At 33.9% G+C, this 18,264-nt stretch overlaps 1 protein-coding gene across 1 annotated transcript in view; it reads right to left on the bottom strand.

Annotated features, from left to right (window-relative positions):
* Positions 1–2,675: 2,675 nt before the first annotated feature.
* The window catches only part of LOC110999452 (laminin subunit alpha), a 47,400-nt gene continuing 31,811 nt past the window's right edge, over positions 2,676–18,264 (bottom strand). The window contains exons 42-62 of the mRNA XM_045633962.1: positions 18,060–18,181; positions 17,153–17,426; positions 16,609–16,770; positions 15,794–15,981; positions 14,901–15,097; positions 14,362–14,495; positions 13,792–13,989; positions 13,303–13,451; positions 12,646–12,924; positions 12,106–12,319; positions 11,557–11,880; positions 10,996–11,179; positions 10,157–10,295; positions 8,945–9,177; positions 7,527–7,625; positions 6,847–7,014; positions 6,173–6,345; positions 5,276–5,515; positions 4,516–4,677; positions 3,630–3,861; positions 2,676–3,108 (exon numbers count right to left, since the gene is read on the bottom strand). Coding sequence (XP_045489918.1) covers positions 2,846–3,108; positions 3,630–3,861; positions 4,516–4,677; positions 5,276–5,515; positions 6,173–6,345; positions 6,847–7,014; positions 7,527–7,625; positions 8,945–9,177; positions 10,157–10,295; positions 10,996–11,179; positions 11,557–11,880; positions 12,106–12,319; positions 12,646–12,924; positions 13,303–13,451; positions 13,792–13,989; positions 14,362–14,495; positions 14,901–15,097; positions 15,794–15,981; positions 16,609–16,770; positions 17,153–17,426; positions 18,060–18,181 — 4,134 coding nt within the window. The 3' untranslated portion in view covers positions 2,676–2,845. The remainder of the gene's footprint in view (positions 3,109–3,629; positions 3,862–4,515; positions 4,678–5,275; positions 5,516–6,172; positions 6,346–6,846; positions 7,015–7,526; positions 7,626–8,944; positions 9,178–10,156; positions 10,296–10,995; positions 11,180–11,556; positions 11,881–12,105; positions 12,320–12,645; positions 12,925–13,302; positions 13,452–13,791; positions 13,990–14,361; positions 14,496–14,900; positions 15,098–15,793; positions 15,982–16,608; positions 16,771–17,152; positions 17,427–18,059; positions 18,182–18,264) is intronic.

The raw sequence follows: 18,264 nt of genomic DNA, 5'->3' as shown, positions 1-18,264 counted from the left end.
CATGTGACTTAAGAAACTACCTTAGAGTAGGAGTTGCTGAGTTTGAATGACTATTAAAATGTTATATTAGTAATTTATATTATTATATGTAATTTAATAGATACTCCATACATTCAATATGGCAATAAAAATGGCATATCTCGGTACAAATCAAGAACAGAACCAGGCTGGGACACTTTAGTATGTTGTCATTAGAGAATCGCAGAAAATTTATTTAAATTTATTGACACATCGTTTGCAGCTAAGATATTCTATAATAAGATTGATTGTCCGAACCTTCTTCCTAAATTTAAGATTCATGTTTGTTTTTACCAATGTATCAGTATGTCGAGCGTTGGCTAACTTTATCTATAAAAAATAAAAAACATTTCAAAGTACTTTTTTTTCTTGCGAACACGCCATGGTGCACGCGGCCACAGAAAACAAACATGTACAAACGTCTTTGCTCTGCGACAACCGCACGCTGACTGAATGGTTTAGCGTGCTAAGTCTTATTACACTACACGATATTCAGCAAGTAAGCACCGCCGAACCCATTCGGTCGGTCTAATTAGACAGGCTAACTGGCTAACTCTTATTACATTAGGCTGAATCTTAGTAAGACTGTCTGAATATCGCGTGGTGTAATAAGCTCTTTACTAAAACTGGCGGCGCTGGTTGCTAATTATATTATTTATATCTAATGAAATTTTAAGTGGACTGTATTTTTCTAAGTATGGTTGCTCAATATTTGGGTCTTATATTGGAGAAAGAAAGAAAGGACACGGCACAGTACCTTCAACCTTCTTGGCTTCCTTTCTTATGGCTGGATGTGGCTTCTTGCTGCTGGATTTGGCTTCTTCCACTAATTTTATCATAGACACCGAAAAAGTATGTAACGATATATATATCCCAAAACAATTATTACAATAGACAGTAAAAGATAAATAAGTAATAAGTTTAAATGAAACGATACGAACGTGCGGAGTCCGAAACAAATATCAACACATTGCGAGGCGACCAAATTAAAACTACCCGCTGCTCAATTTCCCTTTTTCTTAAATGTCGACGCATTATTGTGCGTCACCTACTGCCCGTTCCGGTACTAGTGCCGTCATAGGGAAGGACATTAAGGATGGATATATTGAGCAACCATTAAGATAAAAAAAATGCGAATTTGGCGCAACCAAATACCTTAGTAATAATTAATTTACAAAGAAGTTTCACTTCTCAGTTCTCACATGTGTGCATTATATGCACGCACTTTTTTATAAATTTGTTAGCTATATTTATTTCAAGTTTCTGTGGGTCACTCTTTGTCCCAATGCTTTCTCTGAATCTCGGCTGGGTAGAGGCTGTGTATGAGTTCGTTCCAGTTTCTTGATTCAAAACGTACAGAATCTGTATTTTTCAGGTTACTAGGCAAAATATATATCTAATTGTGCAATACCAATAGTATAGATAGAGTAGGTTCAATTAAATTTGAAGGACAAGCATAACTTTTATCATCGCACAAACTTGCCGCGCAATTGCTGAGAATTCATGTTATTTTTGAAACAGTGCCTTTTTTAAGCGTTCATTGTTTTGGTTATGTAATGTGAGGACGTATTAAATAATTATGAATTACCTTGTTTCTCATTAATAGCCATATAATACGAGCCCTGATGCAAAATAGTTCGTCTAGAAAGCGGTGCAAATCGTAAATTATAGAAAGTTAATATTGGGTAAAATAATTAAGAACGTTTAATAAAAAGTAAACCACAATTTTAGAGTTTATTTAATTTTTACGACAATTTTTATTTTCAATTGTTTCCTATTGCACTTGTGATGCATGGTCGACCAGTTTTCTTCAAACAAGAAGTCTTTCTATTCTTTTAATAGTGCTGAATGATAGATTGGACTGAAGACCTGGGAAGTATCAAGTCTACATATTTGGTAACTTCATTTGCCAGCATCGACCCCACAGACTATTTGCTTCCATAATTCTTCACACAGGTTTGCCACGCCCCATTGTTATTTGAAAACTAATAAAAACACTGAAATTTTCAGAATTTATAGACTCACTTGCCTAATGTCACAGAATTACTTTGACTAACTTAAATAATGCAACAACAAAGAAGGAATAATGTTATTTAACTCGCCAATAAACGAACTCTCTTGCAACAATTAACAATTAGACGAACTATTTTGCCTATAATTTTTCGAATTTAAACAGGATATGTATATATAAATTTAAAAAGAGAAAAAAATATATTGGTTAATAGTTAAAAAAATCATAAGAAACGCGATATGTAGACTGTAATAGTAGATAAGTAGAACAGCTTAATATTTTATATAGATATCCAAAAATAATGAAGTTTAAACATCATCTCTCTAGGAAAATTCACACTACATGAACTATTTAGCAATGGGGCTAATATATACTAAATTTCCCATAAATAAGGTAAATTTTATAAATTTCTGGTGTAAATTGTTAACATCACTTATATAATCAATTATCACAAACTGCTTACTATATATATATATACATATACATCCTAGTAAAAGATAACCTTTAAATTACCACATAGATACTTTTCTTGATATATAATAAATTTGACGTTCATAACTGTACTTGTTTACCTATATGAAAAAAGATATTTTTGTTTTGTTTTGTTTATGTTTAATTAGTAAAGGAAGGTAATAAATGAAACATCTTTGTGATTGATATATTTTATTGAAGTATATATTGAAAAATTACAAGTTCAAGAGACTAAAACATTGACATTTTTTATAATTATTATCTGCAAATATGATATTCGGTAAAAAGTAACATGAACAATATGGCTGCTTTATTCGATTAAGAAAATTACATATTCATACAAAATTAGTCGTTTGGACATACGCCGATATGGGTGTTGCGTTTAGCGGCATTTAGAGGTATGTGAATTGGTGTGTTATTAATAACAATGTTACGAATACACCCTGTGAAGCCGCGTCTTGAGCGCACACCCCTGACCTTATATACAGGGCGTTCGTGACCTCCGATGTACAGTGCTGACCTCGTATCAGTGGATCCAGATTGACCTAAGCCAGCGTCGGACAAGTGTCCGTCCACGCCCACTGATACCACGTGACGAGACTTGACGGCTGCAAATAATTTTCTATTTGAGTGACTACTACGGTGGGATACTATTTTTGAACATTAATTTTTTAAATTATAAAAATGTTATTTTTTCTACAAATTTAAAGTAATTCACCAGACAGAGTGATTTAAGAATGTTTATGTCGTGTTTAGTAAAAAACGCTTTAAAACGCTCTGCACTGACTGTGTTATACTGGTTCGTTCGTTGGTAAAAATATACCTAATCATTGTTTTGTATACGCCCTAAGCAAACAATTAAATGAAACGATTACACTAAATTAAAATAAAGGATTTATATATGGGCGTATTTAAAACTTGAATTTAACATCGTAAGCACTGATCGGTGGTACGAATATTTGTAAACAAATTGAATGTATTCAATAACCGGTCTCAATTAGAAATCACAGAGAACGGGTAATGATTTTTTAAAACCTCTAGAATTTGAAAGAATAAAAAAATATTGTTCAAATAAAAAATGCAACACAGAAACAAATAGATGGACTTGAGACTCCAAAAACAAACTTACCATATATTCTGTGCCAATTTCCATCGCATAGAGAAAACTTGTCTCCTAATTTGTAGCTCGCATGGAAAGGACCTTTACCATTCTCCACGTTCGCGACAACCTCATTTTCTAGAAGTTCTAGAATCATAAAGTCTCGTCTACCGTGTACACTTAGCAACAGCCCAGTCGAGTTTCGAGGCTTCACCTCCATCGAAATGGAAATTTCGTAACCCACCTTGAAGTTCTCCATTAACTGAAAACAATACAAAATATTAATATTAATTATTGACCCAACTATATCAGCATGCCTTACATATTCAACTAGGTATAACTGTACTGACATAATAAAGATTTTACGACCAAATATTTTTTCTGTATGAACATTGGCAGCACACAAAACGAGATTGACTTACGAATACTAAATTTTGTTTAAAACAAACTTAATTAGTGAGAACTAGAAAAAGCTAACTATTATTTTCAATATAAACTGTTAATAAGGGAAAAAATCTTTGTATATCTTTATATATATATCATTCAACTGTAGAACTCCTCTTAAACGGCTGAAACGATGGTTTGCCACGTTTTGATGGATGGCCACGTTTTTGTGGCGCCCTGGATGGTTTATATTAAAAAATCAGCCTGGCAATGGCGTTGCAGTCGGTTTCGAGGCTTTTATTTATACAGCAAATAAACAGCTGTTTATTATTAGCTGGTATTTAAACATACATTTACTCGTAAACGGCTGGGCAGATTTTAATGTAATTTCTGGTGTGTCCATGTGGCGTTGAGAATTATTTACATTATCAGATTTTTAGAGTTATTTTTTGGAGAGTTTTCGAAACTTGATCTAAATTTTGTTCTAACCCGTGTTTTCCTAGTGTTAATTCCAATGTTCTGAAAATCTCACCTTTAAGTAATTACTATGGGCATTATTAGACGGTCCAAAGTACACGCCATCTTCAACGTTATCAGTACAACGAAGAGAGTTCACTCTCGCCCGAATATCGTTAACATATTGCCCATTCATCATGAGCCCTTTCAGGCAACCCTTGAATGGCTGGTAGAAGTCCTAGAATAATTTAGGTATTATTAAATAGCGACAACGATGGCAGGGGTTGTGTCATATATGTCGTGTCATGTTAACTAACGACTTTGGGTCCTTCAAGAAAGGCGTGCCTATTCCTGAAAAGCGGCAACGCAAGCGTATGCCGGCAGAGGCAGGCGTGGGCGCGGTATTATTATTGCAATATCTTTCTTTCTTACAAAACTAAGCTTCAACGCTTACATTTTATCTCTTATGAATAGAAGATACTATCAGTACCTTCAGTATAATACAAAAATACGTAACAAGACAAATCGTATATCGATTATCATTATAACAAAATATGTACGATGACATCAAACAAAAGCAACCGTTTTTCATGAGATTTATATCAGATGACTTCGTCATCAACTAATATCTATGTTTTTCTGATTCTATATAATATATTTTAGTAATATAAAGAGAAAAGATTTGATTGTTTGTTTGTATTGAATAGCTCCGAACCAAAACCGATTAGAATAAGTCCTATATTATTCGCGAATCAACAATCAAATTTATATTATAAAAAATTTCTGGACACCGACAGACCGCCAATTAAATAAATAACTTAACAATAATCACTTACTTCAAGATTCTGCTTATCAGTCCCGTTAAAGGTGTTTAACCCACCATAGTAATATGGCGGTGATAGGTGCGCGGGCGCGACACAAGATACGCTAGTTTCACCCACATGATCGGAATCCACAGTTAATTTGCCATGACCACCGTTACGTACTAAGGTGACTGTGTGCCAATCTGTTCCATTGTAGGTGCGACTGGAGACTACCTCACCGTTCTCACCACCGCAGTTGAATGAGAAATGGAGCTACAATTACAAATAATTATATTAAAATATAAACTCAGAGACGCTGCCGTGGTCTTTCAATTTCTTCACACTACGAGCTGTAAATACAATATGTAGTAAATTCAAATTCAAATTCAAAATTTATTTATTCATGTAGGTAACAATGTACACTTATGAACGTCAAAAAAAGAAATATTAAATGAATTTAATTTTACATTTACTGCCAGTTCTCAAATCAAGGGCGTAGAACGGAAGAGAAGAACTGGCAATAAACTCTCCGCCACTCTTTTTAATCGCCAAGTTTTTTTTTACACAATGCTTGTAAGGAGCTGCAACCACTACACCATGTTCCATATGAAATATTGAGTAATAAAGAATAAAAAAAAAAATAAAAAAAAAGATTTGTCCTCTATCAGCAGGAGGCATGGTGAAATAGGAGCACGCACTTACGTACTCGTGAGAACAACACGCAAAGACGTAGTATAAACAACTAATATCACCGCAAACACGAATTCAAGTACGACCAGTCACCACAAGTAGCACCCGTTCACAAAAAATAGAGAAATCGGAATCCGGACGCTCAAGCCAATAGGCGAACACCGCTCTCGAAGAAGAATATACAGTGTGCTCCACATTTTACGGTTCTTATCAATAAAAAAAGCTATTTAAATAATTTACCTTGGCGTCCTTCATGTAGAGCGCCAGGAACTGTGTTGGTGCGCGATCCGCGCGCGCGTAGAATATTAAACCGCCGTGTTGGTCGTACGTACGGAACGTAATTGTAAGATCAAACCCTTCCAATTGTCTGCCTGGGAGCTTTCCGTACTCTATACGACTATCATTGCGGGAACCTAATAAAGGATTTCAAACGTAATGAGAATCTTTCAGATAAGAGGAGTAATATAAAAAAAAACACAATAATCATACCTTACTGAGTAGGCAGCGGAATTTTACATAAATAATATAAGATAATTTTTAATTATTTAAATATTAATATCACCTGCATCATGAGCACACATACACAATCTCGCGTATAACCCTCGCTTTCATACCATCAATCATACAAAACAGCCGAATTAGGTAGAACATATTAAGTATTTAATATCTTTGATTGATTATGTCGTAAATATTTGGACTTTTTGTATATATGACGTATGCTATCTTTAGTATAATTGTTTTTTTTGTTAAATATAATTGGTGTTAGCTGTATACGAAATAAAGAACAACATAAATTTTGTAAAAATCTACTGAAACGGTAATTTACTATTTGCTTGATATTATGATTATAATTAATAATAAGCTATTATATGAATGGGTTTGTATGAAAATAATGTACATTATAAACGTCTTACCGAATCGGTAACCCTCCACAGGATCTCCTATGTGATACTGTGGATCATAAGCTAGGGCACAACCAGCTTCTGGTTTTGCTGGTTGTATTTTTGGGGTAGTAGGCCGTATAAATGGAGGTTGTGAGGTACTTTCAGGTGTGTGTTGAGTTGTAACTTCAGGTACTGGTTCTGGCACAGAAGAAGTATTAAAATAGAATCATAACAACAAGTTTATTCATAAATTATTAAATGGACACTTTGGTGTTTGAAGATCTAGTGGGTAAGTTGGTAACGCTCGTGACAGTTGGTTATTAAACTAACGAAACCCTTATTGTGTTCCAAGGCTGATATAGCATGAACAATACGAAACACTAATGTAATACAACTTAGCGCTTAGTTGATATTGAAGCTAAACAAACATACATCGTTCGAATATAATCCATGTATGGAACTAGGTGATTCTAAGCCTGACCTAAGGCTGAACAAATTTGTATGGGAATTTTATTAGCTGATGTTTACGTTAGCATTTCCATAAAAATTCACTTGGTGTTAGTAGATCACGCTCGTCGCTTGGGGAACCTTAAGTTACAAAAAAACCTGATATCCGACATATTTTTTTATCGTCACATAAGTAAAAAATATTTTTATTCAGTCATTAATTAGATCAATAAAATATCATACAAATTCCAAAGAAGTTTTACCTTTTTCTAGAGTGGGAACCATTTCAGCCTCTCCATTTCCATTAATATTTGGAGTGGGCAAAACATCTTCCTGTGTTGGCGAGGGCCAGGCAGATAGATCTGTTAGGTATTTTTTAATTTAGTACAATGTCAAAAATATTTTTTTATTTCTGATGTCTGTACATAAATCTTTCTTTACAAAATAATGTTTGTCTTATTTGAATGCGATTAAATAGACGGAGGGATACAAAATGTATGGGCCGAGTACGTTTTTCGAGATAACAATAATTAGGCCGAAGCCCGATGACGTACGATAGTGTCACGCATTAAAGTTCACTCAAACCTTTATTGCATTCCTTATGTTAATATTTCGCGAGTAAACAACGCTAATGGTGAGAGAATGTTGAAGTCACTAATAAATAAAGCATCTAGTCTATTAATTAACAATTTAAGTGTTTCGCTTCCTATAAGACTGCTGCTTTTGATACAAAAAAAACGAACATAATAATATTATCTTTGTACTTCAATATTTTTAAGCGAACATTTTTCATGAATCGTAATTAATTTACGATATATTTTTATTGAAATTAAAATACTCAAAACTCATAAAAATTAATTAGACCACCTGAAATGGCACTTTTGAATGCCAATCAGGCAGACCTTTAATAAGGCCAACCGCATTCCATAGGCTCCAACACTGAGATTAGCCGGCATTCATGGCGTAGAACAATTAGCAACTGAATTTTATTTAGAGAATCAGTCAAAACTGTGTATTACTTGTTCCTGATGTCGGCTTGACTTTGTGTCGGCTCATGAGTCCAAATGCATTTATTTTATTCATTTTTGAAGGAGTTTTGAAATCATTACATTCCTCGTGATTCCTTTGTATAGGCGAATCTGTTGGTGTACGTTTTCTCTTGTCGCTTTCCTTGATATTGATAACATCTTTAGGGTAGTCCTCTGTGATATAGTTGTTCTCAGGGAGGTTCTTGTTGCTGCACCAGGCTTCAATTTCTCGTTGATGGGCATCGAAAAGTTGGCGAAGATTTCAGTTAAGGTTCTAGTTTGGTTCTGGAATTCACTTTGCATTTCGCTCATTTTATCTAGAAGCACTTCCATGTCGAGATTTTATTTTTATTCTTTTACTTCTTTCTATTTGGTAGAATTGGTAGATTTTTCCGGTAGTTAGTGTTAACACTGTTTGTTTATGGTTAGGTGCTGGAATGTATTGAGTGTATGGAGCAATTGTCAGACACCGGAAAATGTCAACATTTTAATTTGGAATATTTTATAAAACAAAACGGTTTTTGGAACGAACTCCGAACTCGGCGTTAAAACACACTGTGCCGATACCACTGTGTCTCTCGGAGCCACGCGTTTTTGAGTTTTGGCCGCGCCTACCCTCTATAACAATAATATATCTATAAATAGAGACTTACCAGGAGGTACTCCACCCGTTGTAGTGGTTGTTCCGCATCTACCAAAGGTGACACTGTGGTTGCTGTATGGCTCCAATAAGTTCAAGACGCGTCCATTAATTGTCGCATCGGCTATACATCCTGTAAATGGTACCTTTGAACCAACTTTACCGCCAACCACGTATCCTGGTTGAACTCCTCCCACGAATAGGACACCATTTAATATGTGCAACGGTGCCGGTGCTGTATCCGTGCTGTAAAAAAAACATTTTAGTTAAGAATTTTTATAAAAGTGTGTAGTGTTGTATTTATTCTAGAAGAGTGTATGTATTTTGTTGTAGTTGAAGTTGATAATTCCGAAAGTAATTAGTTTAATTCATTTAAAGTAAATGATTTTTTTTTATCGGCAGACTTCGAAGAATTTGTTTGTGTTCAAATGGATTCGAGAATGATTTGGATTTATAATTTATCCATTTGTTTTATATATCAGGTACGCTAGTATTGAATAAAAATCTGTTTTTAACAAGGTTTTTTGTTGGGCAATTTCCATATATGTGTTTAGTTTCTTTTTAGGGTACTATTTTATTTAAAATATATTACGACGATAAACATACAAAAAACTATAAGTTCTTCATAAAAACTAATTCAGTCTAATTGAACTGTTTCGTCTCGTTCTGTGAAATTTTGTTAACGCGACTTCGAAAAGAGATATATGATTAATTACATAGTTGGTGTAGACTTTTAAATAAGAATGTTCCCAAACCTTAAACTGGGTAAGTAAATATAATTGTAATAAAGTAGGTAAACTTCTTTCGTATCTGTATGTTTGTATTATGTTTACGTCAGCAATAAATATTGTACTACATAGTCGCTACCACAGTACTAAAGACGATGCAAAAACCGGTTTTAAGTAAATAGACCGCCCGTTGTTCTGAAATTCTTCTAAGTTTACTAGTATGCACTACTTAGTATGTAGACTTTTGCATATGCATGCAAAAGTCTTATTTTTATATGGAACAGGGGGCAAACGCGCAGGAGGCTCACCTGATGTTAAGTACCGCCCATGGACACTCTCGATGCCGGGTTGCGTTGTGTTAATCAATCAAATTGATTGGCATAAATTGTTTATTTTAATCTTATTATTTACCGCAACGTAAAACTTATTGAAAAAACCTAAAAAGGTAAAAAAACCATGCAATCAGCTAACAATTAAAATTATTAAAAGGGGCCTACCTAAAGTAATCAAAATCGTCAACCACAAGCCGCAAAGCCTTATTGCTATGTGTGATAGCTACCACGTGCCACTGGGAGTCGTTGTATGTACTTATGCCTGTTTCGAGTCTCTCACGTTGGCTCATCAGTACAAGACTTCCTGTAATTATAAAAAGTTTATTCAGCGTTTCAATACTGAGGTCATGCGTACTAACAATGCCGGATAAAGAAAAATATTTTCCGAATAAAATTGACCAATTGTTTTTGGTAAATAATTTACTGTGAAACCTAGTATAGATTCGTTTATTATTAAAATTTTTTTCTGGACTTTTCTTATAATTATGGATGCGATTGTATTTTTTTTGACATGTTAGGCAGAGAAATCTGATCACCTAGTTACAAAAATTCTGACAATCCAATGCAATCTGAGGCCATATGATTGTAGGACCACTGTATTTTTTAATTAGCTTCGGTAATACGGTTTCTGTATATAAATTATAAAAAGATAAGCTATTTTAATTACAAAGCATGCTGTATTCGCTTCTTAAAGGATGTTCAATTAGTGTGTTGTTCAATAACAGATTAACACCCAAACCCAATTATAAATCCACAATCACTGTCATGGTCTGATCTCAGATTGTTTTCAATCTGAGATCATGACAGTCGATCAGGCGATCGATGAGCGGTGTATGTGTATAGAACACATACACCGCTCATCAAAATGGCTATTACAATCGGGTCGATTGGTTTTTTATCAATATTTGGTTTAGATGTCTATCTGAGATGGTCAAAAATGGATTTAGATAGGTTATTGGGTTTGGGCGTTAGCAATTTATTTAGAATAAATTTTCACATAATACCTTTGATAAGTGACAGCGATATGCTGTCTGGCATCGTGTTGGTTTGCATTCTACTTAAGTATAGGAAAAGCAGTCCATCCGGCATGGACGTCTTGAATTTGAGGGTCAGCTGAAGGTTTTCGGTGGTTATATCAATGAACCGAAGGTAGCTGTCTTCACCAGAGAGCGACACTAGTGAGGCGAACTGAAATATAATATGTAATGTATTCATCTGGCTTCTAAAAATCTAATAAAAGTTAAATATAAAGTTTGATTAACATTTTAATTAGTAAACTTCATTTGCAACAATTATTATTATGTCAATACATTAGGGCGGTCATGTATTATGGGTTACAGATTACAGTAAAACACAAAAATATTTTTGAAGTAAAGTATTATGGGGTCGAAAAAAAATAAGGGAATAAGTAAATAAATGCATTAATTTAATATTACATGGTTGCGTGCGAGTGGTGGTAAAAATAATTTGAAATGTAAGCTTGTTTACTTTTATATAATAAATATTATATGAAATTAATATATACATTAATAATTAAAAAAATATAATTAAGTGAAATAAATTACCTGACACCCATAAGCAATGCCAACAGACTCGGTATTATCGCTCAAATCAATGTTGATTCCATCAATGCTTATTTGTCGTATGCATCCATCGAATCCTTTATCTGTGACTTGTATAATACCCTTGTTATTACCACCAAAGTTCATTGTGTCCAAAGATGGAATTTCTTTTACAGCCGACGTTGATGCCATTTTTAATATCTCATTGTCAACTTTGAGTGAGCATGAACTGAAGTATCTTGCCGCATCCAGTCTGTGCCATTTGCCATCATTGTATGTCTTTGTCGTACCTAGTATGACCATATCATCCGTGTTTCCAAGAGATACCTGGAAGTGAATAGTTAAAAAATACAATAAATTTTATGTAAAAAAATATAATAAAAGAAAACTAAAGCTTACCATTTGTATGGTAAAAGTCAAAAAATAATTTAACAAACTTAAATGTGCTGGCAAAATTTTAATACAGAGTTTTAAGTAAAAACTATTTAAGACTTAAAGAAAATTGATAATTCTATTAAAAATTGTATGTATTTGGATGGTGTGTTTAATTACCTGTAAGTATAATCGTCCATCCTGCAATTGTATTGAGAAAAAGTGTTTATTTTCTCCCACAAGATAAATAAGACCGTCTGGAGCGTAAGTCCTGAAGAATAGGAACACTTGGTTCTTTTGAGGTCCCAGGAAACCTCTGCCAGGCATTGTTACGTGAGATTTGCCGTTGAACCGATATTCTTGAGGTCCCGATTGGGATGTTATAAGCTTATCTCTGAAAAATAACGTATTTTTAACTATACTAAAATTAAAAGTCACATAGAAAATCTCACTCAAAAAAACATATTCATTATTAGTAAAATGTCAAAGTACAAAATAACTAACTAACTTACTTTAAATTATTAGGTTTTTTCTACGTGCATAATAGGTTTTTTTTCTAAGCTTAAATAAAATTTGTATCGCAAACATTGTCTTAATGTTAATAGCTATCGCTACCGTTTTGCCGATGAGTAGATGCCTACAGGTTCAAATTTAATGACGTGGAATAAGTGATACCTGCTATCTGATGTTCCATAATAAACGTATTTTATTTTATTATACCTTTGTCTGGCGCCCTTAAGATTGGCAGCGGTACGGAAGTTCCATAGTCCGACAGGTGTATCACCAATCATTAGTTCTTCTATCTGTCCTTCAAACGCGGGGAAACTGACACCTTGCAGTTTCGCGTCTGAGGGCACGCCGCCAACGTATAATTTAGATTTTTCGCGGTCCAAGTTGAAGATTGTATGCTGTCCTGGTAACACTGCCTCTTTCACGTGAACACTCTCCGAGCCATTGACGAGGTTTTCGCGAATCGATAGTTTCACATTGCGCCCGATTCTGTGGATTTGTTTGTTGATTAATATAAAGCACTTGTGAACAGTGAAGTAGATGAACTTAAAGATGTCAAATGTTTTCAGAGTAATAGTCACAAGTTACCAGCAAACGCAAGCTTGCTTCTTTTATTTAATATTTTTTATAACTAATATAAACTTTTATAGCTGGGTATAGGTATTGGAAAAGCTAGAGAATTACTATATATATGATGGGGTTCCAACCCTTGGTTGAGCTATATACACGGTAGTGACCAATGTTTTTTTATTAGTTTAGTCAATACGAAGGCTTTATAACAATATAAACGTTCACTGCGTAATTTGTTTATATATATTAAAATGTATATTCTTGTATTTAAAACTTTAACGTAACATAAAATCTTACCTATCAACAATAACTTGGTACCATCGGTTGTCCGCTACAAATTTCTCGCTACCAATGCGGACTGGTTCCCTGCCAGACTCGGCACTGTCCCCTATATCCATGACAAGGTATGGGTAGCCATTCTGCACTCCGACTACCATGAAATCATCCTAAAAATATACAATATGTTTATACAACTAAAATACTATTCGACGACACATGTAATAACATGCACAAACACATGTAATATGAATTTCAACATCAGATGACATCCGTTGTTTATGATTATTTTATAGACAAGTAGTAACCCTTCTCCGCCTTTTCTTCTTTAAGCGACTTCTAGAAGACCCAGCGAGCACTTCTAGACGATTGGTGCACCGTGGTTCGAACGGATAACTAGGCCAGTACTGCTATCCATATACAAGTACTAATGTAAATAATTTTGTTTTGTAGCATTCATCTAAACGAACTGCTTGATAAATAACTAAACTAATTTGCTAAATAACCTACCGATTTTGTTCTACGTAACATTGTATCCTTAGGGTTTCCGAGGTACAGGATAAATCCATTGTTTTCTTTGGTACGGAAATAAGCAGATACATGTGTAGAAGTAGACATTTCGTCGACAGTGTCGGGAAGTCTTGGCTGAAGAGTTGTATGCGTATCGAATGTGACACCAAATGGTATGCGGTTTGCAACTGTCCGAGCCTGTTTAAGAAAATTATTTATTAACATAATTAGCCAGCCTGAATTCTGCCTGCAGTTCCGGCTACTATTTTCCCGTACATATCTTGAAAGAATGGTTGAATCTTGAATGAAATGGAACTTACTCAGGTTTGAATATACTAGGTTGACAAATTGGTTTAATTGGTATGTCTTAGGAACCTATTTTAATTGAAATGATTTATATGGGATTTCTCATGTATCAAGTCTTCATAACGACTTATAGACTTGAAAAATAACTTTGAAGTCAATCTAAGTTAAATCGGTGAATTTTTAGCGCACGGAGTAAGGACGAAACAGCTTTTTGTTGAAATGTTTTATCAGACCTATTAATTATCTAAATATAATAAGCTTAACCTGTTCAATTAGTTCTTGAAGTTTCTGTAAATTCTCATCAGCAGCTTTGCGACGTTCTTCTAGGCTTTCTTGCTGCATGTTCACAGTACGATATGTTGACTCGATATTCGGGTTCATTTCGTTGATGTCGTCAACTAAAAATTGCAACTCATGAGTAAGGCATATTTTCAAGGGGTGCCCATTTCAGTGAGAACCTTAGATTTAAAAATCAACACAGAAGGCTGATCACCTACTTAGAGCCTATAGCTAAAAGATTAGCCGTTTCGGACTCTTAAATATCAGCGTGTAATCGTTTTGTTTTGTCCTTATCATTTCCGTGCAATTTTTTTGGAGAAATGAGACAAAACACATACTTTATCTTATTATTATTAATTAAAAGATCGTTAATGTTTTTGGATTTCTTTGGCAATGGAATTATAGTTAGAGCAAGCAATCATAGTTTATTGTACTAAGACTTGATCAAGATAAAAAATGTATTAAAATCGTAAGGCAACACTGGGCTAAATATTGCGATGGTGAGGCTAGTGGATAAGACTTACTTAAATTGTGAACATTGAGAGTCATTTTCTGAGCGTCATCAGCCAGTTTTGGTAGAGTTTGTGCCCATTCCTTACTCGCTGCCAAATCATTGCCAAGCGCTGACATTATACCATCACTGGATCGAACGATGCTCGCAACTCTGTCTGCTTTCTCCGTTTCGTCTTCTAACGATGTCTTTGGTGCGGTTGGTAGCGAACTGGAAATATAAAAGATTAAAAAAGAAGAAAATTGTATCTTTTAATAGATAGAACACAGATGCACAATCTTTAACAGGCATCAGTCTCACTTAAGCAATAGCAGTGCTCCAAAGAAGAATGACAATTATTGTATATGTTTTTGTGAGAAATAAAATAAATATATTATTATTATTATTATATTATTATAGAAAATAATATTCTCATGCGACCATGGTTTGTCAGTATAACATTTTTATGTATTTTTTTTTAGATTTTTTTTTAAAGATTGCCATAAAAATAAATATTTATTTATACAATTGTTGTTGGACTTAACGTTCTCGGTGCGATATGAACATAACATTGAAACAAAATGCCTCTAACCGAAAAACGTAAAAAATAAAACCTAGAAAAGATAAATTTTAAAAAAAGATATACACATGACCGAATCGCAGAATAACCTGCATCACGAGGACGCCCCACCTCACACTCTCACGCACCTACATACCCTTACTTTCACGCCATGACACAGGCGAATTTAGTACTACTTAGTTAAGTGTATTTAATATTATTAATTGATATTTTCGTTCTAAATTTCGGTAAATCTTTGAACGTTTTTGTATACATGTATTATATATTTGGGTAAATATATACAATTTATGTAAAGTACGAAATAAATAAATAAAATTGACAATTTAATTAAAAATTAAACCACTTACAGTTGTACAGCATTATCCTGATCATCAGCGTAGTTCAATACCGTAGTAGCATTCTTTAATTTCGCTTCAGCCTGAGTCAAATTAGGCCTTAGAATTTGTTCGACCATAAGCAATGCCTTTGAAGCCCTCTCTGATAAAGTAAAGGATCGGTCTCGAGCTGGTAGTACTTTTTCGTTTAAGTCATCGTTCTAAAAAATGTTAATTAACTTTAATATGGTAGAGTATTGAACAGTATGTCTTTTTTTTAATAGAACAGGGGGCAAACGGGCAGGAGGCCGTCTTATTTATATACTATTTATATACTATAATGTCTTATTAGTAATTTAATACTCAATACGCTAAAAAACTTGAAGGCTTCACTTGCATTTGTAACTAAAATTTTATCTGAATATCGGGGCTATTCAACTTCTTGACACGGGCCTAGTGAGAAGATTGAAAAGGTTATAGTCATTTGAGTTAGGGAATTAGTGTGTATGTGGAAAAGGTACACAACAACAGACTGTCCTCTGAATGGACTATAAGTAGTGTTATTGAATGCTTTATTAAAATAAATATCATTTTTATTAGATTAGACTAGTTTAATTTAAAAAAAAATATTTATTAGCCTTAAGTGATCCTAGATGGAAATGTTAATAGATGATTTTGTGCCGAGACAATTAAAAAAAGAAAAATAAGTGTTAAAATATAGAACCTCACCATTTTCGGTCAATATAAGCAATTTAGTTTTTATTTTTGGTCTCTAATTAAAATCGCTAGGATAGTAGTATTCTATAATGGTACAATTAGGATGATTTCATATAAAATTATTGTCTTACAATGCTTGTAGCGTTGTCGATAGCGGCTTCTGCCTCCTCGGCAGCCTCTTTAGCGTCGGCAATCTCTTGAACGATAGATTTGTAAGCTGATGCGGCACTGTATGCATGTTGTGTGCGAGTGTTGTTATTCTCACGTTCTGCCAATGCTCGGAGGCTGTCAGCCTAAAATGTTGCATATTTAAGATTGTACAGTAAAAAATATTTTAAAATTACTTTACCACCATCACACTACGCAATAATTACTCTATCATACGAATGGCCTAAGCATTAGCCAGCCAGTTTATTAGATGTAACGGCTTAATATCTTTCAGGCCGCTAGTTAAACGGCGCCGTCTAGTTAAAAGGCTAGGCTATCCATTGAACGGCTAATTAAGGTAGTTGGCGGCGACATATACACGATGTAAAACCTATTTTTTATCAGACTGGCCTTAAGGCCAGTTAAAGACTACATAACCAGATCTCAGTTTATCCAGTAGTAAAACCTAGTTAAAAATAATCACATGTAAATTCAAATCTCCTATACACTTTAGAATTTTCTTCTTACCGTTGTCCTCAATTTGCTTGCGTGTGTTAAAGCCACACTGGTCAAATTTTCAAGTTCAGGCATATCGTCGTCAATTTCTTCCAAAGTTGTTTCCATGGTCTCCTTTGTATTGTTCAAGTCCCCCAACACATTGCTTAAGTTTTGTAACACACCTCGCATCAGTACATTATAGTACGTAGCATTGTTTATGTCTAACGCAGCATCAATGAGATCTTTCATAGCGGCCCCGTTCAATTTTGTAACCGACATCACTTTGTTACCGAACTTTGAATGTCTGAAACAATGTTCCTATACATGTAAACACAAATACATAAAAATTATATGGAACAATCGCGCGTTTTTATTTTTTTCAATAACATAGTAGTTTTTTTGGTATGGTTTTAATAAACAACGTCTCTTTGGCGTGCTTTATATCTGACAATTCTTTCTTTCCATTTATTATACTTATTTATGCATTGTTGTTATATAATTGTGTTGTGTAATTGTTGTGTTCAATCCAGTCAAAAGTGTTTATGACAACATTTTGAACATATACGGTTACAATGACAAAAATCCCGGCTGAATTCTATTGTATTGTGGTACTTAATTACAACTTAATTGGCCCTAAAAAAGACCCTTAGTAGTAGATTTTGATTGTATAACTGTTTCTGTGTAAAAGAAAGAGTTGTAACAGAAATAAAGATTCTACAACCCTAATAATTAAAAAATACCAGAACCTTTTCGCAAATCCAAATTTTTGAAATATTTTTTCTTAATATGTATTTATAAAAATCTTACATGTAAATAATGTTCATCAAAACTATCCTATAATCCACTCGAACATACAAAAATTCAACAAAATTGGTCGAACCGCTAAGCAATTAAATTTCAAACACACACAGAGAAGGTTTACAATTGAGACACTTACTTGTTTTTATCATTTAGCTTTTCAGCTTCAGATGCCTTGTTCTGTGCTATGTCAATATATTGCAATATATCGTCCAAATTATCCTTCACCTTGTTAGTTGCGTTAACAGTTTTCGAGAATTCCTACAAACAAGTCATTTGATTGCATTTACTACTACATCTTAAAAGGTGTAACTAACAATCTCTTATCACGTTGAAAAACTTAT

This window comes from Pieris rapae, chromosome Z (assembly GCF_905147795.1).
Source record: "Pieris rapae chromosome Z, ilPieRapa1.1, whole genome shotgun sequence".
NCBI classification, from domain to species: domain Eukaryota; kingdom Metazoa; phylum Arthropoda; class Insecta; order Lepidoptera; family Pieridae; genus Pieris; species Pieris rapae.
The sequence above is the reverse complement of the archived record's forward strand: the minus strand, read 5'-3'. Positions and strand labels throughout refer to the sequence as shown.